The sequence below is a fragment of the Chelonia mydas genome, chromosome 2 (assembly GCF_015237465.2).
Source record: "Chelonia mydas isolate rCheMyd1 chromosome 2, rCheMyd1.pri.v2, whole genome shotgun sequence".
Taxonomy (NCBI): Eukaryota; Metazoa; Chordata; order Testudines; family Cheloniidae; genus Chelonia; species Chelonia mydas.
The window spans coordinates 64,875,006-64,902,872 of NC_057850.1; the positions used below are offsets into that span (position 1 = coordinate 64,875,006).

A 27,867-nucleotide genomic window follows, 5' to 3' on the forward strand; every position below is an offset into this window, starting at 1 on the left:
CAAGTAGCTTATTAGTTCTTGCTGAGTTTTGGAACATACCCATTTATACAAGCTTAGTTTTAAAACTGTAAAAACATTTGGTGAGAAATCACTCTAAAATCTGATTCAAATATGCTATCGTTGGAAGACAGAACAGAAATAAAAACAAAACTGATCTGTGCAAGTGAAAAAAGATGTTGATTTGATTCCCTCCCTCTGCACCACTGGAAGCATCCTTGTATGACAGTTTGGCACATTACCTATCCGCAAAAGCTATATTGGACTGACAGGTGGAAGGTTACTTTAGTTGTTGAAGAATCACAGTGTTAAGTATATCTGCTTCTTGTAGTGTCAGACTTTCATCTGTTAGTTCTTTATTTGGAAATGTAGTCACAAGAACAAAGTCAGATGCTGCAAATGCAGGACGGGACTGGATAATAAAGTCTCGAACATCCATAATCCTGTTGAAATAAATATATGATATAAACACTGAAAATTACTAATGATTTAATTTATACAGGAATCAGCTGCCAATACCAATAAAGGCAAAAATTTGAATACTGCAAATACAGCATGCACTATTTACAAATGCACTTTTGATTGTATACCTATATTTTGATTATATTCGCCAGATTAGGATGATAATCTAGGGATTCTTGCTTTCTGAATACAAGGACTGAAAAGAAGAGTAGATGTATGGTTTGTCTTATATAATAGAAAGTTACTCATCTTGTAAAATCTTGAGCTGTTTCCCTCTATAAGTGCTCCACTTCAGGTGTGCAGGTGCCTCTTGAGTCATTGATCGGAGATTTTCAGCTATCAGTGTCTGTTTAGCCTGTGTATTCGCCTGTGCCTCCTTGTGCCAGACACCAAGGCTATACAGGGGTGTGCAGGCAAACTGGCCTCAGGTCCTTCTCTACCCAAATGTCCCCCAAGGAACAGTGTGAAGCAGAGGGGAAGGAGGGCGGATACTGGAGCATCCAAGGGGACACACATCTTGAAGACTGTAGTTACTGCACAAGTTGAGTAACCTCCTCTTCTTCTTCGAGTAGTGTCCCTATTGGTGCTCCACTTCAGGTGATTTCTGGACAGTATCCCCAGAAGGAGGAGGGAGCTTCAAAACAGAGTCCAGAACTGAAGAGGATACTGTAGAACCTATTGATGTATCAGATCTGACCACATGGATAAGGAAATGAAGCTGGAATACAGGGTTGGTTCCACCACTGTTGATGACCAATACAATCTTCCCTGGGATTAGCCAAAAAGGAATTCCTGAAGGGGCAGGTTGGTGAACCCCTGACCAAGACAGAGAAGACTGATTGAAAGTATCCCTCTTTCTTTTTTATGTCATCACATGGGGTCGGGGGGGCACCACTGAAAATGGTGGAGATTCATAGAATCATAGAATCATAGAATATCAGGGTTGGAAGGGACCTCAGGAGATCATCTAGTCCAACCCCCTGCTCAAAGCAGGACCATTCCCCAATTTTTGCCCCAGATCCCTAAATGGCCCTCAAGGATTGAACTCACAACCCTGGGTTTAGCAGGCTAATGCTCAAACCACTGAGCTATCCCTCCCCTATGGTGCCAGAGGACAGTAGCCCAGAGACTGGTGTCTCAGTACCGAGAGGCACTTAGTACCCATAAGAAGCAGGGACTCTGGTCCATCAGATAACATAAGGTCCTTAGAGTGCTGGAATGCCTGTGATACTGAGAAGGGATCCAGTACTGAAGCAGTAGCCCAGGCCATGGTCACCAAAGCCAACGGTACTGATGATGATTACACTCCAGGTGAAGAAGGGGGTCATGCCAAATGCGCTGGCACTGATGGCTGGACAAACTGAATCAGAGCCCAGCCATTGGTAAAGGGGAGTAATGGCACTGCTGGCTGGGTCGGATGCATTGGTACTGGCTGCTGGGCTGAACTCGACAGTGCCCCATGACTGCTCTCCTTGTGGGTAAAGGATACTGGCATCCTGCCAGAGCAGTGTCTTCTTTCCTTGGAGCTCCAGTGCTTCACAGCCCCACCAGTCCCCATAGAAGAGTCTTTGGCCTCAACAGTACCCTCGGAGACCGTAGACTTGGTGGGGAGACTTGGTCTTTTCTGGCGCTGGCTCCTTGGATTGAGAGTCTGCACTTCTCTTTTTGGGAGCCTTCCCAGAAGCCTCCAAAAATCTTCCATTCCTTGGGGGAAGCTTGCCCCGGCATGCTCTGGGTCTGTCTGAGGACAGGCATTCTGGAGGTGGGAGGTTTCTCCTGACCTGGCTCTGGCGGCAGGGAGTGTTCCGTCATGAACAGTCTTAGCTTGGTCTCCCTGTTCTTCCTTGGCCTACACTTGAAGATCAAGCAAAAGTTGCACTTCTGAGAGATATGGGACTCCCCCAAGCAATGAACACACTTAGAGTGGCCATTGTTTACAAGAATAGCCTCATTAGGAGAGTCAGCATTTGAAACCTGGTGAGCCAGGCATGTCCTGCCAGGAAAAATGAGTCTCCCAAAGGAAAAAAGGGTAAGGAGAATAAAGCAATCCCCCCTCACTATCTATAAAAACTAACTATAACTACTACTACTACTAGTAGTCTCTCCATAGTAGTCGTCCATCACTGATGATGATGACAATATTGTTACAATTCTCATCTATGGCCATGCATATGACTCTGAAGTCCAAACCCTGATGCAGAGTCGGCTGCACTGAGGGCGCAGGAAGTCCGTATCCATGATATTTGACGATGCAGCTCTACGGCATCTTTCATATGCAGCCTGGAAACAATTTGGTCAATCCCGCTCAAACCCATGGCATGCTAATCTTGTCAGAGACTACCAGTGAGTCCTGTTCTGAGCGGTTTGCTCAAGTTCTTTGAGATTGATTCCAGCCCACAACAGACCGCATTTCAAATGATCTTTGAAGCGCTCATACAGATGACACTTCTTTGTTTTGCCCTGCCTCAGCTCCCCATACAGGATCTGTTTTGGGAGGTGGTGGTCTTCCATTCTGATGACATGTCCAGTCCACCTAAGTTGTGCTCTCAATAACATTTCCTCAATGCTGGTTGTGTTTGCTGTAACTATATACCATACTAACTATACTACCAACTGCTAAACTAAGTATCTTAACGCTAAGGAAAAACAGAATGGCCAATGTAGATACACTAAGGCTCCATCTCAGGCTGAAGTGGTTGAGAAAAAGCTAAGGGCAGTTTGCCTGTGCACCCATATATAACCTTGGTGTCCGGCACAAGGAGGCACAGGACGCATGCGAGAGCTGAACGGACACTGCTAGCTGAAAATCTCCAATCAAGGGCTCGAAAGGCACATGAGCACCTGAAGTGGAGCACCCATAGGGGACACATCTTGAAGAATGAAGGTTGTGGCATAGGAGTTCACTAGATAAACTCCTTTTATTTTTCAACATAATTTACTCCTTCAGCAGTTTGAGTACATGTGTAAAATCCAATACCCAACATGTAATGACAAAGCCAAGCTAAATAACGCCAGTTCCTTAATCAGCTTCAATTCTGAGTGATCAGTGCTGTCCCTACGTCCCAGACATGGCCAAATCTGAATGAAAAAAGAGAAGCATTACACTCTACCCCGTGGTGTAGCTAGGTATTGAAATTTGGGTGGGCCCCAAATTCTGATGGAAGGGCAATGTCTAATACCTGAGCTCCCACCTTCACATTGCATGGTTCCAAAATAAAGCCCATTAATAAATTCACTTAAACTTGGCATTCACACAGACTCTGATTCTGGTGGGCCTGAGTGAGCTACGATCCACACAGGCCCACCCATGTCTACACCCTTGATGTACCCTGAAAGTCAGCAGACTAGCTCTGACAGAAAAATGGTGGTTGGGGACAGGAATGTGTTCCAAAACCAAAAAGTTTTCTGCTGAATACTCTATCTACCACCCACAATCTAAAAACTGTCAGCAAAAGTACTTCAGATGACATCATAAGTAGTGTCAACACACAGAACAAGAAGTCATCTTAAGACAGCCAAGATGCAAATTATATAGGGCTCGAGAACAAATTTAATGCTGCAAAATTGTCCCAGAAGAAAATAATAAGCCTGTGCAATCTTTGAAGAGTTAGTGTAAAATGTCCTCTTTAACCAATAATTAAGCAAGCAGACAGCAGCATCCTGCAGTAGCTGTAGTTCCTTACTGATCGTCTACCGTACACTGGGCTGTGAAGTGTATTCTATATTGACATTATCAGTGCTTGGATAACTACGACAACTATGTGAGAAAAGGGTCACTATTGCCTAACAAAATACATGGAAACAAGTGCTTCTGGCTATTGATGCTATCTGGGAACCTAGGAGCAGGTTGGGATCCAGAATCCCCCTTCCCCTCCTGGATGGCAAAGCTCCTTCAAGACTGGAAATACTCCCTCAATAGTGGGGAAAAGCAATATCCTGGGTCACACCTTGTATCAGTTTCCCCGCTTGAGCTGGTCAGGAACATTCAATGCAGTGGTTTGCCACAAAATACTGATTTGCCAAAACTTTTTACAGGAACATGCCAGTTTAAACAAAACTTTTGTCAGGAAAGGTTTCCTGGGTTGAGGATGGAATTTCTGGTCTAAATGAGAGAGACACCTTCCTCCACCACCACCAGAATAGCCCATTGGTTAGGGCAATCAGCTGGACGTGGGAGATCTAGGTATGAGTCTTGCTCTGACTGATTCAGACCAGGGACCTGAACGTAGCGTCCCACATCCCAGGTGCGTGCCATATGCACCATGCATTGACTGTTCTGGAGTGCGTCTCTCTCCGGCTCTTTGCAACTACATAAAATATCACTGTTTTGTCCATATGCAGAATGGGAGTGTTTTTGAAATCTCACAAATTTTAACAGGACAGGAAATTTGTTTCCTGCACAGTTCTATTCCCAATCTATCAGCATCACCTTTATTTTAATTGGACTAAGCCTCAGCCACCCTTGCTCTCAACCAAATACTGGGAAAGAAGAAAGGTTGTATTATTCATGTCTGCTAAAATAAAGAGACCTAGCATTGCAAGTCCCTCCGCTCACTGATTGCACCACAGCCGAAACTGTCTCACTCTGCCCACCACAGTTCTCACATACATGTAGAGCAGGAAATGTGACAACAGTATAACTTTGCCAAATTCTGCACTCTTAGAATGCACTCTTAGAATGGATAAGTAATTGCATAACACATCAAGCAGCCAAACAGAAGTAATTCTCAAGGCTATATCCAAACTAACAGCCAGAATGATATGAGTATGGACGATGAAAGTTATATGAATTTAACAGTTACCAAATGCCTGAATCTGATCACCTCCAAAAGTGTAATTCTACATCTAGCGTTCCTCTACCGCAAACATTCATAATTAATAAATTGCTTACACACTTTACCTTTGTTACCATCATTCTTGCCTTTTTATATGCCAGCTGCTATTTTAGTTCTTTTTCTATCTTACTGAAAGAAGTGTGGTTACTTGTATCTCTGTGGCATTAGTTTACCTGTGTGTTTGATTGAACCTTTGTATCAAACGGCTTCCATCCGCTAGCCTAATCTGAATTTTAGTTGTTGCAATGGAGTCATCAATCAGAACAGTTGCATTAAGAATGGATTTTTCCTCTTCTTCTGGGGAAGAAGGTGTACTGACAATTTCAGGTGTGAGGCTAAAGGATTGAAGTATAGGTGTTACTGAAAGAATTAAACCACAACTGAAAAGATGTATTTTAGAACATTTCTTATCTTTCTTTTCTATCTGAAACCAGTATCATGCACTGTATACTAATTGACCTGGGTATTGAAAAGAGTGTCAAAGCTGTCTGCATTAATACATGGATAAGATTTTATAAACATGCACTTAGTTACACAAGAACATTTTCTCCATACATGAGGTTTCTTGTACATATTTTTTATATACAGAACTATTTCACACAGGGATATAAATATTGTTTAAAAAGTTAACCGTTTAAACGATTAAAATTTTTTCACTTAAATGGTTAACCGATTAAAGGACCAGAAAAAGGGCTGCTCCTGCCCTTGCGGCTGGGGCCAGCAGGTGGGCTGGTGTGGGGGTTAACAGTTAAGGCAGGTTAACCAGTAAGACTAATGCTTACAGGTTAACCAGTAAACATTTTACATCCCTAATTTAACGCACATAACTACGAAAGAGGAAAGGCTAATACAGTTGCATAATTTTATATATATGGACAGATGATTATAAAACAACCTGCGGGCCGCAGGTTGCCCACCACTGGCTTACACTGAAAGCTCCAAATCAAAAACCCATGCAATTAATGGAACCAACTTACCTTACCTGCAAATGAAAGGTTTTTCAGCAAATTCATTTGAATATGTCAGTTAAGTGCAAAAAAGGAAGACTTGGACAGGGAGAATCTGAAGAGGAGTTTTGAAGCAATAACAACATGTAGCTATTGCCTGTTGTAATCAAACAAATCTGCTTATGTGATCTTAGATATGTTATATAATTATTTTAACATAGTTAAAAATTAATTACCATATATACTTGTTTATAAGCCGACCCCCCGCCAAATGGATATGTAAAAATAGTAAAAACTGTATGACCCTTTCATAAGCCGACCCTATATTTCAGGGGCTGGCAAACTTTGGCTCCCGGCCCATCAGGGTAAGCGGCTGGCGGGTCGGGATGTTTTGTTTACTTGGAGCATTCACAGGCATGGAGCCCCTCACTCCCAGTGGCCGTGATTTGCCGTTCCCAGCCAATGGGAGCTGTGGGAAGTGATGCCACTTCCTGCAGCTCCCATTGGCTGGGAACAGGAAACCACGGCCACTGGGAGCTGAGGGGCTCTGTGCCTGCAGACGCCCCAAATGAACAAAAGGTCCTGACCCATCAGCAGCTTACCCTGACTGAACAATAACTGAACAAATATGTCTTCACTTTCAAAATTACAATCGCTTTCAAAATTACAGTCAACTGCACGCCACTTCCCGCACCTCCCATCGTCTGGGAATGGCGAACCGCGGCCACAGGGAACTGAGGGGCGCCATGCTCGCAGGCTCTCCAGGTAAACAAAACGACAATGTATTAGATAGTCAATTCAATGATTTCATAGAGTTTAAAATCATCAAATTTTGGTGTAGACCCGTTTATAAGCCGACCCCTGCTCTTTGATGCGTCCTTTTTTACCAAAAATATTTGGCTTATGAACGAGTGTATATTGTAAGCTGTTTCCAAAACGGTATCAGAACTGCCTTGCTGACAAAATTAATACACATTATATAACGTGGTGAGCATCAAGCAGTTGAGGTGTTTACTATTCAACTGCTAGGCATTATTGAGTTAGTCTATAAGATTGCTCTCGAGCCTATAATTCTGTGTTACATAAAAGCTTGAGGACAGTATGTTACATGTATATTTTTTGCTGCTTCTTCTTGCTGAGTTACTTTGAATAGTTTTTTAAAGCCTTGTCTAAAAAGGTATAATATCTCAAGTCTGATTAGGGATGCAAGCTGACTGTCACATCTCAGATGCTCAGTCACTAGAACATATTTTGCAGTTGCACTATTATGTAACTGTTTAGAATTTTATCATCCACATATTCTTGCCCCCAGATACCAGATTAAGCAATTCAAAGGCAGATGTCACACTCTTTAACATTATTGCTTATGTTTCAATGACTATTATCTATGTACTTCAGCTTTTTGTGGCAGCCTTTGAAGCTCTCACCAGGATTTCATTGGAATTCAGGTTTTAACATCATGCAATTTATTGTTCATATTCATTTTGTGTAAAATAAATCAAGCGGGATTCTCAAATTAATATCTCTTCTGTTTAAGGATACTGGACCTGTCAATTGTGTAGCTGGGAGTCTTATATTCAAAAGGTGTCACCAGTTCATATATTATATCACAATATTTCTGCCACTGGCATTTCAGCCAATAGATACTTTAATTGCTGCCATACAGAAATCCCATCAGGAACTTGGTCAAGTATCAGACTATGAAAATGTTTATGGCTAAAAGCAGAAAATGACAGAGAAGGATGGGGGTTGGATGGTTCAGGGAATTAGTAATGGAATATACAGTTTGCTATTTATACTGAACGTCATTGGATTAAATACAGACCAAGTACTGACAGCTATAAGGTTGAATGAATTAGTGGTCTCAGTCAAATTCCTGTTGAACTGGTGTCTTCTTTAAAATCTCCAACAAAGTAGGCAAAGTTTTTGGCAGTCTCACGTGAGACAGCAAGGAATTAACAACGATCAAGACGTAAGTGTGAAGGACTACGTATAAAGAGTGGTCCTTCCAGATCAGGGTTGAGGCATATTGGCAAGGTTGCATGAGGAATCCTATACTACAGCTCTCGGCATTATACCCATTCAAACAGTAAAATAAGGGCTTCAATCTGGTTGGCAATCAATCCATTACTTTTAATCAGCTACATTTCCTTAATAAAGGAAGGACAGGTCTTTGTATATATTCATTTATCAAGTGTCTAGGTAAACTGATCTGGCAGATTGGAATGACATTCCACTATGAATGTCAAATTCCACTTCATGATTCTCTAGAAACAGTAATAAAGCAGCAAGTTTAAATCTGAATAGAATAATCTTAACATCCTGCATACATTTTTTTCCGATGATTATAAGCAGAACTGGTAGCACCACCCTTCGTTAATGTTGCCCAAAAATGTTCCATTATTAGGATGACCATACATCCTGGTTTGGTGGGACAGTCCCCTTTTTAAGCCCTGTCCAGGATGTCCTGACATTTTTGGCAAGTATGCATTTGTCACAAAAGCTAATGGGTCAAATGCACAGTTTTGCCAAAGCAGAGGAACGTGGCGGGGGTGGGGGGGAGGGGTGTGACGATGTCAGACCTTGGGCTGTCAGCCCTAGCCCTGGGAGGTGGGGCTAGGGTTTTCAACCCTGTGCTGGGGGCAAGGCTTGGGTGAGCCCCACACCGGGGGTGGTATGGGTGTGCAGTGGAGATGGTGTGGAGTGGTGGTGGAAGGCTTGCTATGTCAACCCTGGGCAGCGGGGCTAGGTCTGTCAGCCCTGCTCTTGTGGGGAAAGGCTCGGGCAAGCCCCACATGGGAGATGGGGAGAGAGAGGGCCTTAGGCTTCAACCCCAGCCCTGGGCTGCAGGGCTCAGGCAAGCCCCATGCGTCCTGTTTTCCCTTTGGGAAATATAGTCACCCTATCTATTATAAGACCCTGTTTTTAGTTGCCTATAACTTGGCCAAATGTTAAGCATTCAGGCTGAAATGTTCCATTCTGGGTGTCCACTTCAGGCTGAATTTTTTGTAAAATTTTAGCAAAAATGGTTGAGCCACATCTGAGAATAAAGATAAGGGTAAAATACATTGTTTTCCCAGTGTTAAAAAATATCTTATAACTTTGGCAACTCCATTCTTTGAAACAGGGACTTGAAATTTGGCAGGGGTATCACCCTGATTTCAAGGGTGCAGCTTCTGCTGTTCCCACAAAAACCCCCTAAATTTGACCAATTTATACAAAAAAAACCCCACAGTATGTGATCATGTAATTAAGCAGGGCTGCCCAGAGATGGGGGGGCGGGGAAGGGGCAGTTTGCCCCAGGACCCCTGTTTGAGAGGGCCCACAAAATGACAGAGGTGAGGCCGAGCCAAATTTGAGTGAAGAGGTGTTGCAACATGGTGAACGGGATTGCAATGCTGCTCAGGTTTGATGCCTGCCATCAATAATGCAGGGAGCGAATTGCCGATCTCATCCAGGCCCAGAACCCATAGTCACCGTTATTGGCATCTTTATGCCAGGCTTGAGGCAACCTGCCACGCTGACAGCCCAGAGGAAGGAGTAAGGTCAGGGATACTGTTCCCGCTAGTGGCAGGGCTAGAGTTCCGGGAGAGGCAAGACCTGGCTACATGCAGAGAAGAGCATCCCCATTCCTGTGGGGAAGGCAGCAAACACACAGGCCTGGGGCCTCGCTGACCCCCCCTCCCCCTGTATCCTTTCCCCTCTTCTTAAATTTTCATTCCATGGTAATTTTTTTTTTATTTGGATGGGGACATCAATTTCAGATTTTGAACCGGACCCCCAAAACCCTCTCTGCAGCCTTGAAGACTATAAAATAAGGCATGCACACAATGGGACAGAATTACATTGCAAAGGCAACCTTAATTGGTCTTCTAACTTCTAAGTTTTGACATATTTGACTTGTGATATTTTGGATTAATAAAGTATTTGTTTTCATTCACTATATTCTCTGACCAAGACTGATCAGTGAACACTTCTGGTATTAACTGCCGTAAGTGGAAAGTGCACTGAGTTACCTTCTCCAGAAGTCTCCTATAACTCAATTAAAATCAGTGTTTGAAAACATTACAAAAATAAAATGCATCTTTTGCTGTCATCCTGAGTCCTACTCTTCTCTTTAATTGCAAATTACACATGCACATGACAGAAGAGAACATTAATTTGTTTACATTTATTTTTACCTTCCAAGCTTTTGTCCTTCTCCACTGAAAGCTTTGAATTTCAATCTAGGCTTTACATATTCCTGTTCTTGGTGGTCTTCCATATCCAAGTTAACTTGACCACCATGCACCAACCGTTGAAGTTCCAAAGGAATCTCTCTTAAATGCAAAAATAAACCATTTTAGCTGTCTCCTTAAAGTACACAATAGAAATTCCCAATTACAGTACAGTAAAACATTTCAGTATGGATCCTACAAGAGCCTAAACAATATTTTAATAAAAAGTGGAAACTACTGCCCTATCTGTATCAAAATGCAGAGGAATCCAATTGCGCCTACTTCTTCTAGAAGCTAGAGTTAAAAATAAAGACTAATGGAATGTATAATTAATGTAGTTCATTATTAAGTCACAAGTTGAAATCTAGGGTGCATTGATAAAATTGTACACTCATTCATTGTAATAGCTACATTTTGCAAATGATGTTCAAGCAGATGAAGTTACTGGGGAGTTCTGTGTTTAAAAAAAAGGTGAGACGGAATATTGCCCATACTTAGATATTTTTAATATTTTGGTTGAGAATTTAAAAAATAATCAAGAGGAACAGAATTAGAAATGTCTAAAAATAGTTGCTGTAACTTTAAATTTATATTATAATTTTTCACTCATCAAACATTTTTAAAGTTTTCTCAAGTAATCTCTAACGCAGGCGTGGGGAACCTTTTTTCTATCGGGGCCACTGACCCACAGAAAAAAATCAGTCACGGGCCACACACAGCCCCACAAGCCGGGGGGGCGGCGTGGAGGCTCAGGGCTTCCCCCACAGCGGCGGGAGCCAGCTGGGAGCTTACCCTAGGCTCCGGGGTGGAACTAGAAATGAGGGGTTCAGGGTGCAGCAGTGGGCTCCAGGCTGGGACAGGGGGTTGGGGTGTGGGATGGGGTGAGGGTTCCGGCTGGGAATGCAGGCTCTGGGGTAGGACTGGGGATGAGGAGTTTGGGATGCAGGAGCAGGCTCAGGGCAGGGGAAGGGGATTGGGGGTGCAGGTGGGGGTCTGAGAGGGAATTAGGGTGCAGGAGGGTTTCAAAAACTGGGGTGGGGGTTGGGGTGCAGGTAGGGGTGCAGGCTCTGGGAAGAAGTTTGGGTGTGGGAGGGGGCTGAGACCTGGGGGTTGGGATGCGGGGTCTGGGAGGGAGTTAAGGTGTGGTAGGGGGCTCAGGGTGCGGGCTCCGGCCAGGTGGTGCTTACCTGAGACGACTCTGTTTGGCTGCACGGTGGGGCTAAGGCAGGCTACCTGTTTGCCCTGGCCCCGCACTGCTTCCGGAAGTGGCTGGCATGTACAGCCCCTAGGCGGAGGGGCAGCCAGGGAGCTCTGCACAGTGAATGCTGCCCATGCCTGCATCGCCGGGCCCGCAGCTCCCATTGGCCGTGGTTACCGGCCAATGGGAACTGTGGAGCCGGTGCTGGGGACATCATGCGCAGCTTCCCTGATTGCCCCTCCGCCTGGGAGCTGCGGGGAGAATGGGGGGTGGGAGGGGAGGGCGCAGAGGCTCAGGGCTTCTGGCCCACAGCACAGAGACTTGCTGTGAGCTGGATTAAATTAAGTAGTGGGCTGGAGGTTCCCTACCCCGGCTCTAATGGAATACATTTTTTTTGCCTGTCAATCACAGTCCTTAACAGGGATCATACTCCAATCGAGGAGAGGAAAAAGGCCTTGAAAAATAATCAACTGATTATTATATTGCAGTAGCACCCAGGGCCCTCAATTAGTAACATCGCCCCACTGTGCGAGGTGCTGTACAAATACATACAAAGACACAACCTCTACCCTCAAGATCTTACAATCTCAAACAATCAATATGTAAAGGGTGGAGGGAAGAGGGATGAAATCTAATATATACATATACAATAAGAGGTATAACATGGATTTTGAAAACTGGACTTGCAGTCACTGGAGTAATTTCAAGTGTTCAAAATGTATTTCATTTTATAACTTTTGTGGTGTTTCAATATTCCTCCTCACAATAAAACTTGTAACCCTACATAAACAAAACTAAGCATGTTGAGTAAATATTAGCAATACTATATTTTACTTTTGCATAGTGCCATCCAATTCAAAGAATCAGTCCTTTGCAAGTCTTCATACATTATTTATTTATTTTATATACCGCCAAAATGCATCCACCTCTTCGGTAGAGCTCAGCTATTTAAAAACTTATATCAACACTTTACCTTCTATACTGTTAAGAAAATACTTTTGCCAAAATTGCCTAAGATAGCAAGTCATGCTCTTCACATACATAGTGGACACTTCACAGGTATTAAAACTAGGGCTGTTGATTAATCTCAGTTAACTCACACGATTAACTAAAAAAAATTAATCATGATTAATGGCAGTTTCAATCTCACTGTTAAACAACAGAATACCAACTGAAATTTATTAAATATTTTGGATGTTTTTCTACAGTTTTTCTAAGTGTATATTATTTTTTATTACAAATATTTGTACTATAAAAATGATAAACAAAAGAAATAGTGTTTTTCAATTCACCTTATCCAAGTACCGTAGTGCAATCTCTTTGTTGTGAAAGTGCAACTTACAAATATAGATTTTTTTTTTTGTTACATAACTGCACTCATAAATAAAACAATGTAACACTTCAGAGCCTACAAGTCCACTCAGTCCTACTTCTTGGTCAGCCAATCGCTAAGACAAACAAGTTTGTTTACATTTACAGGAGATAATGCTGGCCACTTCTTGTTTACAATGTCACCTGAAAGTGATAATAGGCCTTTTCATGGCACAGTTGTAGCCGTCACAAGATATTTATGTGCCAGATGTGCTAAAGATTCATATGTCCCTTCATGCTTCAACCACCATTGCAGGGGACATGTGTCCATGCAGACATGGGCTCTGCTCGATAAGAATCCAAAGCAGTGCGGACCGATGCATGTTCATTTTCATTATATGAGTCAGCTGCCACAAGCAGAAGATTGATTTTCTTTTTTGGTGGTTCGGATTTTGTAGTTTCCGCATCAGAGAGTTGCTCTTTTAAGACTTCTGAAAGCATGCTCCACACCTCGTCCCTCTTAGATTTTCGAAGGCGCTTCAGATTCTTAAACCTTGGGCTGAATGCTGTAGCTATCTTTAGAAATCTCATATTGATACCTTCTTTGTGTTTTGTGAAATCTGCAGTGAAAGTGTTCTTAAAATGAACAACATGCGTTGGGTCATCATTTGAGACTGCTAATATAACAAGAAATATATGGCAGAATACGGTTAAAACAGAGCAGGAGACATACAGTTCTCCCCCAAGGAGTTCAGTCACAAATTTAATTAACACATTATTTTTTTAAACAAGCATCATCAGCATGGAAGCATGTCCTCTGGAATGGTGGCCAAAGAATGAAGGAGGATACGAATGTTTAGCACACCTGGCACGTAAATACCTTGCAATGCTAGCTACAAAAGTGCCATGCAAACGTGTGTTCTCATTTTCAGGTGACACTGTAAATAAGAAGTGGGCAGCATTATCTCCTGTAAATGTAAATAAACTTGTTTGTCTTTCCAATTGGCTGAACAAGAAATAGGACTGAGTGGACTTGTAGGCTCTAAAATTTTACATTGTTTTATTTTTGAATGCAATTTTTCTGTACATAATTCTACATTTGTAGGTTCAACTTCTATGATAAAGAGATTGCACTACAGTACTTGTATTAGGTGAATTGAAAAATACTTTTTGGTTTTTTTACAGTACAAATACTTGTAATCAAAAATAAATATAAAGTGAGCTCTGTACACTTTGTATTCTGTGTTGTAATTGAAATCAATATATTTGAAAATGTAGAAAACATCTAAAATATTTAAATAAAAATTGTATTCTATTATTGTTTAACAGTGCAATTAAATCGCACAACTAAAAAAAAATTAATCGCTTGACAGCCCTAATTAAAACATTATTCATGTTAAGGAATAACTACACCTGTTTTGCTCAGCCTAGCATAATATGAATATTCAAACAGAAGGAGGCATTTGTTGCAGTGAATAAACCGTGAATTATTTTGAATCACAGTTGGCACTTCTGAGCCTACTGCTGGAGGTGGCCATCACATTGAAGTATTACGTTATTTGTGGCACAGGCAAGGTAGAGACCCAATCTTAGCATTTGACTACACATCACAGGGTGTGTGATTTGTAAAGTGCTCTAACATGCTGCACTCTAACTGCCCCACGTAGACTCTGCTGGCATCATCTAAAAGCTAATTAGTTCACATTAACATAGTCCGATGAGAATTAGGCACCTTTTAGAGTGAATCAGCAGGTCTCCAAGGAGTAGTTAGAGCATTTTACAAATCCCACCCTCTGGCACATTTTGCCGGTGCTATGTACACAAGGCCTAAGAGACTGAACTAATGTACAATTTGCTTTAATAGTGTTTAACCATCATAAAAATATGGTAAACATAATATTTTAATAATTAAACTTCAGATATTTTCTTCTGACTGTAAAAAGCATGGATATGCACCTGTATTCTGCCCAGCAGGAACTAAAAGCATACCCCCTATGGAGATTGTTTCTGTTTGAGCATATTTGCAGAAATACATTGCATGGAGTGGCAATGTGTGTAGGCCCCTCGTTGAGTCAGAGGGCGTGTGTGTGTGTGTGTATATATATATATGCAGATAATGCTAGCTAACATCTAGGCTTCAGAGGTGTCCTCAGTGCAGCTATAGCATAATAAATAGACAGTCTATGGAATAGTCCCATACTGCAGTCCTTCTCCCATCACAAAAAAAGTTTTCAGGATAGGAGGAAATTAAGAAAGCGTACAACATCAATCCTTATAAAATTGCAGGAGGCATAAATGCCTTTTGATCCATTGCAAAGAGGTCCCTATGACAATATACACTGTCTGTATCTCTGCAGTAACATTAATCAGCCTAATCTTGTTTCTGGTACAATGATTATTTAATGTTTCAGTACTCGGTTGCTTTACACTGCAAAAAGGTCATATACTTTAATACTCATCACTGTTTTATTACTATTTCCCTTCTCTCCACCCGATTGCTCTGATATAGTCAGCAAAGTAACCACCATTATAACTTACCCTCTTTTAACAGACTCAAGAAACTGAGCATTTGTTGGGTCTGTGTAAGATCTCAACTCTCCATCATCTAAACTGAAACCATTCCTCCACAGTTTAAGCAAAATTTGAACCTATTGAGCAAAGAAAGTATAATAAAAAACTAAATGAAAAAAGTTCTAAGCAATTATCTGCTGATCTTTTTTGTTAGCTTTGTACATATTGGCAAACAGAGTACTGAATCTAAAACACACACATTTTGGAGCAAAACACAGAAACATAAGACAGAAGGCAAAAGAAATAAAAATACTGTGTTAGTTTTTGTAGAGAGATTTTGGACTGTCATTTTTGGATTCCCCCCCAATAGTGATATTGACTTCTAGTAACATTGGCACTGTTGCTACAGTTGAAATTACAAATTCAATGGTACTGAGACCTCAGACAGATTGGCACCCTTGAACTTCACAATAAGCCTTGACTTTTAACAGTGACATAGCTAATAGATAAAATACAAGGTACACAGAAAATATATGCCAACAATAGTGTACTAGGCTTAACAGGTGATGCAACTGCTTTCAAAATAGTGAATACGGTTTTTGTTTAAAATTGACCTAGCACCCATAAACTTGCAGACTACTACTACTATTCTAATCACTTGTGGAATAAAGTGAGAGTTAGTATTAGTAATTCTGATAACTGGTTTTATCATTGTTATTTTTATTGTAACACCTAGGAGCCCCAAGTCATGGACTAGGACCCCACTGTGATAGGCACTGTACAAACACAGAACAAAAATACAGACCCTGCCTGCCCCCAAGACCTTACAATCTAAGTATAAGATAAGAGACAACAGACGGGTACAGACAGACTGACCGGGGAGTACAAGGAAACAATGAGACATATTGGTTAGCATGATAGGTATGTATGTATTCTCAGTATACCCAGCAAAAGAATCCAGCAAAAGGGCTGAAGGGGACAATTATAAGGGCAGAGTAGATACAGATAAAGATGACTTTAGCAATGGTGTTTTGGAAAGTTTGGAGGGAGGTAGAGGTGAGAATTCCAAAGACCACAGAGGAAGTGGTTGCAAGAAGGAAGAGGAAATATGACAAAAGCATAGACAAGGGTTTTAACAGTAGCTATAGCTGAATTTTGGTTTTTTAGGGCTTGCAAACACAGGACTTGTGCAGAAATCCAGGGTGTGAATCTAGAGCCCACTAGCCTACTGCACAGTAGCAGGCCATGTGGACCCTGCTACTGTGCACTAAAAGTTCTGTAGTGTGCTTTGATTTACTGCTGTTTCTTACAAACAGCAGTATGTCAAAGCACACTACAGAACTGTTAGTATGCAGTAGCAGGATCCACACAGGGATTTAGTGTGCAACAGGCTAGTGTGCTGTTCATTCACACACTGGTTTGCCTCACACTAAGTTTCTATGTAGACAAGCCCTTAGAGAGGAAGAAGTGACAGAACTTAGCACTAGTTATGGTGGGGAAAGAGCAGAAGTCAAAGATAACACCAAGGTTGCAAATATGGGAGAGTAGGGGAGTGGAAAATGGTGTTAGAGAAGAAAAGAAAATGAAGAAATTTTAGGAGAAAAGTTCAGGGTTGGAGAAAATGAGTTTGAAATGGCAGGAGGACATTCACATAAGTATATCAAACATACTTGAAGAGGTGGACAGAGGGATGAAGATTAGAGGCAGAGAATTAGATTTGTAAAATTATTTGCATAGAGGTGTTAGCTGAAATCAAGTGGAGCTATCTTGAGCACAAAGGACAAAGAGGAGATGACCTAGCACAGGACCCTGAAAGGCACCAGAGAGAGAAAGACGCTTTAGTGTTAATTTAGTTTTACTGATGATATTATAGTGTAGTTTTACTCTGAAAACTGACTATATAAAATGGCATCATCTTAGTTCACAATTCTATTCCCTGTGTATATTCAGGGTCATGTCTGCTCTCGTTGGTGGCAAAAGTAAGTTTGACTCTTCTTTACTCCTGTTAGCACTGCCGACCAAGCTCAGCTAAGATTCAATTACTGCTGATGTTTTTTCCATCTTGTGCATCAACTAAGTTGTTTATTAAGCTCCTATCAGTCACACCTATCCAAGTCTGATGAAAACAATGGCAATCAGGAAACAACTCTTCTATTCTATTCAATTTGTCATACTGATCCCAGCACTTTCACAGGTGTAGCTGAAGGCCCAATTTGGATGTTAGAACATTTATTATTGGTGATGATGCATGATATGGAAAGAACCCTGTTTGACTCTCACTGTGCAAATAATATGAAAGGCTGACAGGAAAAGACACCTCTTTCTAACTATAAACTGACACAGAAATCACTGAGCTACAACAACACAGAACACTATGAAGCAGGAAGAGATTGAAGCCTCTTCTACAAAGTAGAACCATTCTGGTTGTTTTCTCTTCACCCTAAATAGGACTTAAAATTAGTCAAATATAATATATATATTTTCTTTCTTCACAATATCAACTTTAGAAGGATCTTATTTAGCTAGGGAGTATTCCAGTAGCTTATTATCAATGACACTCAGTTTTCTATCTCACAGGGAATATAGACAACACACAAAATTACAAGTTATGAATCGTTGTGAGATGCTTAATAGGGCTGAATCAATACAACTAATTCTTACAGAGCCTTTAAATATTGTAGGCAACTCCTCACAAAATTAAGCTTTTAATTCCAAAGGAGCACTTTGCAACTCAGATTAGAGTCACAGAGCACTCACAGCAATACAACCCTTTCTTTTCACAACACTGGACCCAGTCAGCCAACTTCTTTGCCAAACATCTCTTTCCTCTACCTGCAGAGCTTATGTACTTCATAATCTATGTATTTTTGTCCATGTAGACCCTTTGGCTTTAAGAAATTATTCTTAAAACATACATTACATGGCTCTATAGCTATTCATTATAAACAAAACTATTGTTATATAAAAACATTATCTTGAAAACTTGGGCTTCAAACATTGCTAACCAGCGGTCAGAATGTGTAGCCCCATTTTCTGCTATTCAACATTTTACGTACATCTTGCCCATTCTGATTTTCTCCATATATATATTCAGAGCGCTTCCGTGATGAGTCACCCAATCTGTATCCACCACCTGAAAATGACTGATAAAATATTTAAAAAGAAAGTTAATTAAAAAAAATTAAACAGCTAGAATAGATACATGAAACAAGTTACAAAGATATTTAATGGGGTGCAAGCATATAAATTAAAATGTGAACAAGCCTGCTTTTTTAGTTAACACAAACACATAATGTTCTAATTGATATGCTTTCTAACTAGCAAATTAGGTAGTTAGAAATTATAACCATGCAAAGCAGTCAGTGTACTATGAAATGTTAAGATTGGAAATTGAACATTTGCAAGCATTAGTAATATAATTCACAAGACAATAAGCCATTTAGGCAAAAATAACTATAATTCATTTGGTTTTCACCAAACTATCTTTTTTATACTTACTTTAGCTTTACTAAAATCACCTGAGGCTCTTGCGGCTTCATCCAGTGGAACTGCCCCATGTTCTTTCGCCTCTTTGAAAAGTTCATCAACAATTTTACTGGGATTCTTATTATCAGAAGGCCCAACAATCTGTAGTCCGCTATATTCTGAGTCACCTGAGTAAAATCTTTAAACAATAATGTACATCAGTGACAATCCTTTTGAAGTAATTGATGGACACCCATTTTTCAATAAAAAAGCTCAGTAAACAAATGGAGCCAAATTCTGGCACAAGACCTCTTCACTTCGATCACAGAAGGATTCATCCAGTTCTGGCTTTTGCAATACACAAAGAAGCACTGCTCAAAGAATTGTTACAGTATTGGACCTCCAAAGGTATAGAGGTTCCCAAAGGTTAGGAACCATGGTCATATATTATAGCGAACACAGTCCTGACATAGCTGTGGCTTTACATGCCTTATCTTATGTGGATTCCACCAGCTCCTGGAAAGAATAATCTCCACTGGGAGGTTCTGTGCATGAGACTATGGCTGGTCTGATCAAAATAAGGATGCACAATTAACACTGCCATTGTAGAATTAACATACAACTGTTTGGGGGAACAACTAAAAATAGCACCAAAGTCAGATTTTAGGCTTACTGGTCAATTATGGTCACATTTCTAACAAATATTAGTTCTTTTTTAACAACAATTAATTTATATTCTGAGGCACTTTAGAGTGTGCAGTAACTTCAGAGAAAACCACTGAATAAAAGAAACAGTAGTAAACATCTAGTTTATTTTCAAAATAGACTAATTTCTAGCCATTGCAGGAGATCCATTTCATAGGAGTGTATTATTTAGTAGTTGTATATAACTTCTGATTACAGATAATACATGCCGGATAGTAAGATTAAAAGATTAGAAGTGCTTGGGGCTAATATGTGCTTAGACACCATGGTGATGGATCCTATCCAAATTTAGACAGATAGATGAGACATACTGTCAAGCTGTAGCAACTTTAATGTCTGTTTGATTTGATTTTAAACAGATAATAAAATGCTGAATGCTTCCTATTCTCTTTGGGCATACTATTTAAGCATAGGAGGCAAGGTGAGTTGATTCAGGATAAAACAAGTCAATCTGCTGCTGCTTACTAGAATAAAACTGATTCTGCTATCTCAACACTGATGTCTATAAACTAAGGGTGATGTGATGAAGCGGAGCTGTAGGTGATTGCTCTAACAAGTTAATAACTTATTGCTAGCAGTTTAAGGATTAAGTGTTACCTTTAATATTAAATACAAAGATTCACACAACTGAAGGTAACAAAGGAACAAAGTTAAGCTGTGAAACAAGAACACAAACACAGAGAAGAGTTGCAAGGAAAAGCGGGGAAAAGATTCATTAGAAAAGATTTTTTGAGTAATGGACAGAGTTAGATTATTCTAGAGGAAAATTACTCAATTTGCACCTGTGTAAATCTGACTATGAACCAAAAACCAAACTATTAAATAAAAGGTGCTCAAGTGGCTTACCAAACATAATGGACAGTAATGCGGATGTAAAAAATAAGCATATTTGGAAGAGCTACTAGCACATTTTAATACCTCTACATCATATTCATTTCAGTTCCAGAAATAAAATCTAAGAAATATATAATTATTTACAAAATATGTAACATATAAATTTGATTTAATTCTAAAATTTATTTTCCTAAATTTGGCCTGGGCATTATGGATTATCAAGAGCAATACTTTGCCAGGGGGGACGGGGGTTATAATAAATATTACATGTAAAACCAAAGAGATTAAGAATGGAAGCCTACAGTTCAGAAAGATTCAGATTATAGGTTGAATGTTGGACAAAGCATTTTATTTTAAATAGGAAAGGCTATCCTCCATACCTTGTATTGCCATTTCCCTCTAATGAGTCACACAACAGCCCTTATTTTACCACTTAGAGCAGTGGTTCTCAGCTCTGATCTGCCGCTTGTTCAAGGAAAGCCCCTGGCGGGCTGGGCCAGTTTGTTTACCTGCTGCGTCCGCGGGTTCAGTCAATTGCGGCTCCCACTGGCTGCGGTTCGCCGCTCCAGGCCAATGGGGGCTGCAGGAAGGGTGGCCAGCACATCCCTTGGCCCGCGCCACTTCCCACAGCCCCCATTGGCCTGGAGCGGCGAACCGCAGCCAGTGGGAGCCATGATTGGCCAAACCTGCAGACGCGGCAGGAAAACAAACCGGCCCGGCGCGCCAGGGGCTTTCCCTGAACAAGAGGTGGACCAGAGTTGAGAACCACTGACTTAGAGGAAAGACTAAGATCAACACCATTATGAAGAAAGAAGAAAGGAAAAAAATGTGTGAATGAAAAAAATAAAATCTAAATTAATATATTCATAATTGTTATAGATAAATAAGCTTCTGTTTTTACAGTACCTTTGGTTTTCTTTGTCATCACTCATGCTTCTTTCTGGTTTTCTCAAGCTTCTGAAGGAGTCAATTTTTAGACTGCCAACAAATATTTTAAAAAAATCATTTGATTAAAATCAATACTGATATATACACTGCATCATATATCCATGGTGACAAGCACTTCACACTTTATGCCTGTCCTATGTAAAACAGTTTTTTGGTTTTTTTTTTTTTTTAAGTATACAAAAAACTAAGAGAGAGAGCAAAAATAAGATCTCTCAAAAGTTCTGACCTGATAGGCTCCAACAGCCATTCAGGCTCACTGTTTAAGCATTTTATAAAATAATTCTAAATTGTTGACACACTGTAACAGCATATGTTCTTTTGACCACAGTAAATAGTTCCAAATATTTGCCATGTAGCAAGGAAAGAATGGAGGGCAGCTCATTTAGGACCATACAGCAATACCCTTATGCATGCTGAATGACAATTTACTTCAGAAGTGGCCTCACTGACATCAATAGGTAACATTCAGTGTGAATAAGGGTTACAGAATCTGGCCCTTAACTTCAATTATATTTAAAAACTGGTTTTGTAGTACAGTAACTCCTCGCCTAACGTTGTAGTTATGTTCCTGAAAAATGTGACTTTAAGCGAAACGATGTTAAGCAAATCCAATTTTCCCATAAGAATTAATGTAATTGTGGGGGTTAGGTTCCAGGGAAATTTTTTTCACCAAACAAAAAACTATATATATATAAAAACACACACACACACAGTAAGTTTTAAACAAACAATTTAATACTGTACACAGCAATGATGATTGTGAAGCTGGGTTGAAGTCGTGAAGTTAGAGGGTGGAAGAGGGTGGGATGTTTCCCAGGGAATGTCTTACTGCTAAATGATGAACTAGCATTCAGCTGAGCCCTCAAGGGTTAACACATTTTTGTTAATGTAGCCTCACACTGTACAAGGCAGCACGAATGGAGGGAGGGGAGACAGCATGGCAGACAGAGACACACACCCTGTGTGTGTGGGGAAGAGAGAGAGAGAGATATGCATTGCCCCTTTAAGTACACTGACACCATTCTAAGTACATTGCCTCAAAGATCAGGAAGTTGAGACAGCAGCTGCGGCCAGCGTCCTGAGCCCTGTCCCCATATGGAGAAGGGGTAAGCGGGGAGGCAGAAGTAGGGGGGAGGGGGACACCCTGACATTAGTCCCCCTCTTCCCCCCTCCCCTGCACAGCAATCAGGAGGCTCCCGGGAGCAGTTCCAAGGCAGAGGGCAGGAGCAGCACATGGCGGGGGGGAGAGGGGTGGAAGGACAGCTGAACTGCCAGCAATTGGTAGCCTGCTGGGCGGCTGCTGCACAGGGAACTTAGGGGAGCGGGGAGCTGATATGAGGGCTGCTGGTCCACCCTGGTTCCAAGCCCGCACCAGCTAGCTGCAACGAGCTGCTCTTCCTGCAAGCGGCAGACAAAGCAGGCGGCTGCCAAACAACATTATAAGGGAGCATTGTGCAACTTTAAACGAGCACGTTCCCTAACTGATCAGCAACGTAACAACGTTTACCGGGACAAGTTTAAGTGAAGAGTTACTGTATTTGAACCTGCAATCGGACCAACCAGCATTACTATTATTTATTTGTATTACCAAAGTGCTAGGTGCCCCAGTCATGGACCCAGACCCCATTGTGATAGGTGCTGTACACAGACCAAAAAGACAGTCACTGGTCCCAAAGAGCTTACAAGCTGTAGTTTCCCCAATCCTTACTGTTTATTATATGAATTCAAAAATATTCTTAAAGCCAACATTGCAAAAGTTTACAGTAAACATTTAGAATGAATTTAAAAGATGCTTTGAAATAGGGAATCAGAACCACTGCACTAGCTTCACATCCATGGGATAGGTCCACCACTGGTGCAAACTGTCCTAGCTCCACTGACTTCAGTGGTACGTTGACAATTGATGTAGACTACAATCTATCCAAATTAGGAATTATTTAACATTGTGTAGTTAAGGGGGCATCTTTTCTTTCCAAAAATGATTCATCTAAGTCATGGTATATGATTGCCAATAAAGAGCCAGAGTTTGCCAACATATACCATTCTGAAGTATTCAAGATACAGTACCAACCTATTCCCTTCTTGGAATAGGAAGTAAGTATAACAACTTTGTGGTATGTATTGGCAAGCAGTTTTTTCATAGTGATATCCATAGATGGTTAACCATCCTAGATTGGCGATCTCAACCAGAAACAATTATTATTGTCCCCCAAGTATCCGACCCTGGGGTGAATTTCATCTTTCCAGAGATCCATGTGCACAAATGGACTGGAGGTTGTCCAGTCATGGAGATGTCCACTGGTATACACCCATTTTTTAAAAAATGAGATTCACATTGACACATCTGTGTGGATGGGGTCTTTTTGGAAAGCCACAAAAGCCTTGTGTTTGGTTCATCATGTCCCAGTCACTTGCCACATACAGATCATTTTAAAAAACAAAACAAAACACATCTTACTGTTCAGTGGTTTTGTACTTGATTAATTTAAACTTGGCAAGATTTTTTAGAAGATTATTTGAGAGTGCTATAATGAGTCTCCATATATTCTGTTATGTGTACCCTAAGTACTTAAAGCAAATTCTTGTTGGCTGCATGCACCTAAACATGCTAGAAAAACAGAGAAATATATTCAATTTCTCTACCACAAAGAGGTTGTCCACCCAAGTTCTTTGTTCCCATGAAGAATCTTAGAGGATATTTGCCAAATCTCCTATGGTAGATGCTGCCGAGGGATAATTTTGGATAGGGCTTAATGGTCACGGATCATAGTCCTCATGTTGACATGAGCACTGTGGTTTCCTGACCCAAAAGAGGCACCTATGCATAGTCCTCCTTGTGAATTGCTCCTGCTCCTAACACTTGTTCCCCTTAAAAAAGAAAACAGGTCATATATCCAAATCTGTGCGACAGCATAACTACTTCTGCATTTAACTTTGAGTCTTTTTCCAGCATCTAACAGAAACATATAGTGGTTGGGAACAGCTGCAAAATGAAGACTACTCAATAAATAAATATATGCTACAAACACTTTCTAAGGAAGCAGAGTGGACATAGTATTATAGGGACGCCCACTTTACTCTTCTGTGTTGTTACAGTTTTTTAAATAAGCATTGGAATATAATACTTCTTTGAGCTCAAATTTCTGAATGTTGTGACAAAAGCAGGGTTAGTAAACTGAAACAGATATTACAGATGTCAAATAAATTACAAATCCTAATGTACAAATCACTTCTTACCTCTGAACAGGTAGTCTTGGGTTACCGACCACTGTAGCTGGTGGTCTGTCAGAATGGGATAACTTGCTTTTAACTTCATCTTCATATAACCCAGCCAAAGCCAACTACATACAATACCAGACTTTTTAGAAAATCGATAAGACTAGAGATATAAACTATACAAAGAACAAGAGAATAAACATTGTATGCATTGTTTTAGAAGCCTAGGTTCCTTATTGATTTAGAAACACGAGTGACATTATTCAGATACTCATAAATATTTGTCTGGATACTTGTACTCTGAAATAAACACACTTGTATTTATTTACATATTAAAATAAACACAAGTCTGAATTACCTCATTAAGTATGTAATAAGGCTACATTAGCACAGAATGACTAGACTTTTATACAGAAGCATCTGTTCAGAATACATAGAAAGCACTCACATTACTTGTAAAAGGTTAAGACAAAGATATTCTGTGTTCATGTGAAGCAATATGCCACATTACTTTCAATAAGGTTGTTAGAGAACACAACAGTAATAGCTTTTGATTTATATTTTTCAGTTTCTATATAACAGGTTTATAACCAGGACAGAATGTACTAATATTAAGATCACAATTTAGCAAAGCACCTTAGCATGTGTTAACACTGACTTCAGCAAGTGTTTAAAGGCTTACACCCAAGCGTAATAATCTGTATTAGAAAGGCTTTTCCCAAGGATAGTCCTAGATGCTGTCATTTCTCTGGCAGATTCAGCTTTAAAAACAGTACGCGAAGGGATACCAAATACAACATTTTTAGTAGCTTGATTTCTATTGTCTTTAACAACGTTGTACTTTGGTTCTGAGACAAAAATTTTAATATTTTAAAAAAACATTAAATTTTTTGTCTCAAAACCAGAGTTCTAAAATTTGATTCTGCTTTTCCCTGGAGTGATATTAACATTTTACCACATGGTGCTGCAGGGCTGTAATTCTACTATGGTTTGGCTTACAAACAACAAACATTCAAATAAGGAGAGCCCTCTGCAAGACAAACTGTTTTAGAATCACAGTATTTAATACTGTAATAAGTGTTGTCATGAGATGCTTGTTATTCAGGAAAGTAAACTAGTTGAAGAATTGAGGGCTATTAAGAAAATTGTACAGAGTAGTTAGACTGCAATAGAACTTTTAAAAGACATCCAGTGTCTCAAACTTAATATGCATTCTACAGATTTGTGCTAGTTAAAAAGGGAACTTTTATTTCAGAAACATTTAACACCATGAAAGACCATCTACTCAAAAAGCCTGCTTAACTACAAGTCCGATCTTCAACAGTTTGGAAACCTGAAGATGAATGTAACTACTGAATGCTTCAGTTAAAAATGTTATTCTCAATAGACTCATAGGCTTTATCAACAATAATTAACGTGCAAATCTAATATTAGTAAGTAGAAAGGAAAAATGGTCAGGACTGGTCAGCAAAGTACTGGCCTTATGTGTAATGTAAACAAAAACAGTAACACTGCCTAGAGTTTCATGTTTCTTTTAGTTAAGTAATAGCTAAGGGTAGGTCCACACTTGTGTATTGTGCAGAGTAGACATAGCACGCCCAATTAGCAAGGGTATAAAATAGCAGTGTAGACAATGAGGCACGGTTGAATAGAGCAGAAGGCCCTACATGCCTGAATGTTAGGGTATATACCCTACACAGCTCTTTACATGCCCAAGCTCTTTACATACCAGTAGATCTCTGTTGGAGACTTTCATTGCCACAGCGAGTGTGGACACCACCTGCCCTTCATTGCGGCATGTAGCTACATGCAGTGGCATTGGAACTATTTTTATTGTGGGGGTGCTGAAAGCCATTGAACAAAACGGTATACCCTGTATATGATGGAAACCACTTCAAGCCAGGGGTTGCTAGCACACCCGCAGCACCAGGACCCCTGGCTACACATACCCTACATGCCGCTGCAATCATGGGCAAGCATAGACATGGCTTTAAAGAATTTTATTTGGAAGCCTTTCATAGTTTTAAAGTTGGTGGGGAAAATGAATGCTGAAAAGAAATGGTTACAGCTGAGAAGATTTTATATCCTTTCTTTGCAGGAAGCTAGAAATGGGAGCCAAACTCTCTCCAGGCTGGGGCACCTCTCCATTGCTCCGGTGTTTGAAAGCCAGGCTCATCGGTGCAACAAGAGGGTTTTTGCATTAAGCAGCTTTATTCTGGCCCTGCAAACAAGAGCGGGCAGCCTCATCGGGCCGGGCTATTAAGTCCTGAAAAATGTGGGTCTCGTGAGAGAAGGGGTGTGACACAAAGCCGCCCGGCGGATCACTCCACGCCCTGTGGCACGTTACGGGCCCGTGGGGAGGAGCACGGCGGCGGAGGGCCCAAGGGCAGGGTGCCAGGTGTGTGCATGGAAAAGGAAGGCAGCAGCCCCGTGCCAGCGCTCAGCTCCCAGTGCCCCGCTCCGCCGGGAGATACAGCCCCCCGGGCAGCGCCCTCCGCGCGCCTCCCACCGCAGAGACTGGCCTTGCCCAGCCCCGCCTCCCCCGCCCAGCAGCCCGGAGCCGCCGCTGCACCGGCACCTGTCGGGGCAGCCTCCGGGCTCTTGTTCGTCGTGCCCGGGTACCGCCCCGGCCCTTCCGCACCTGTAAGTCCCGGGCCGTGGGTGGCCGGGCAGTAGCCCGGGGCCCTTTGTCCCGCCGCGGCCCGTCAACCGCCGCCTCTTCCCGCTGGCCCGCGGCTTCCCCGCCGTCCGCCATCTTCAGCAGCACGGAGGGAGCCGCTCCCCGCGGCCCGGCTCCGAGCGGCGCCCTACGGACCTGGAGGGAAGCGCCGCAGAGCGCTTCCGTAGCCAGGCTGCCATGGCAACGGGAGGAGCGGGACTGGACCAGCCCCCGAGCCCTAGCCCCGCCCCTCCGCCGGAGCCGCCCCGTGCCCCAACCGCGTGTGATTGCGCGCGTGCCTGCTCCCCTCTGTGTGTGCGCGTGCACACACATAGCCCCCCCCCGGCCCCCATGTGTGCAGGGCCCCGCATGCAGCTTTGTGTGATTGCCAGCTGCCTGTTGTGGGCATGCATAGGCGTAGGTGCTGGGGGTGCTGCTACACCTCTTGGCTTGAAGTGGTTTCCATTACATACAAGGTTTACAGTTTGGTTCACTCACAGTGTTTTCCCCAGGAATTGAAATTAGGGGTCCGTCTTTGAATTTACAAGGGGGCGGGGTCAGG

At 41.5% G+C, this 27,867-nt stretch overlaps 1 protein-coding gene across 1 annotated transcript; it reads right to left on the minus strand.

The window, feature by feature from the left end:
- Positions 1-31: 31 nt before the first annotated feature.
- Positions 32-27,588, minus strand: UBXN2B (UBX domain protein 2B). Its single transcript, XM_037892577.2, has 9 exons — positions 27,288-27,588; positions 24,668-24,771; positions 21,389-21,460; positions 18,977-19,142; positions 18,535-18,621; positions 15,506-15,615; positions 10,423-10,560; positions 5,468-5,629; positions 32-440 (listed from the first exon to the last, which is right to left on the minus strand). The coding sequence occupies exons 1-9, from the start codon at positions 27,399-27,401 to the stop codon at positions 278-280; spliced, it is 1,116 nt and encodes a 371-aa protein (XP_037748505.1). The 5' UTR covers positions 27,402-27,588; the 3' UTR covers positions 32-277.
- Between the last annotated feature and the right edge of the window lie 279 nt (positions 27,589-27,867).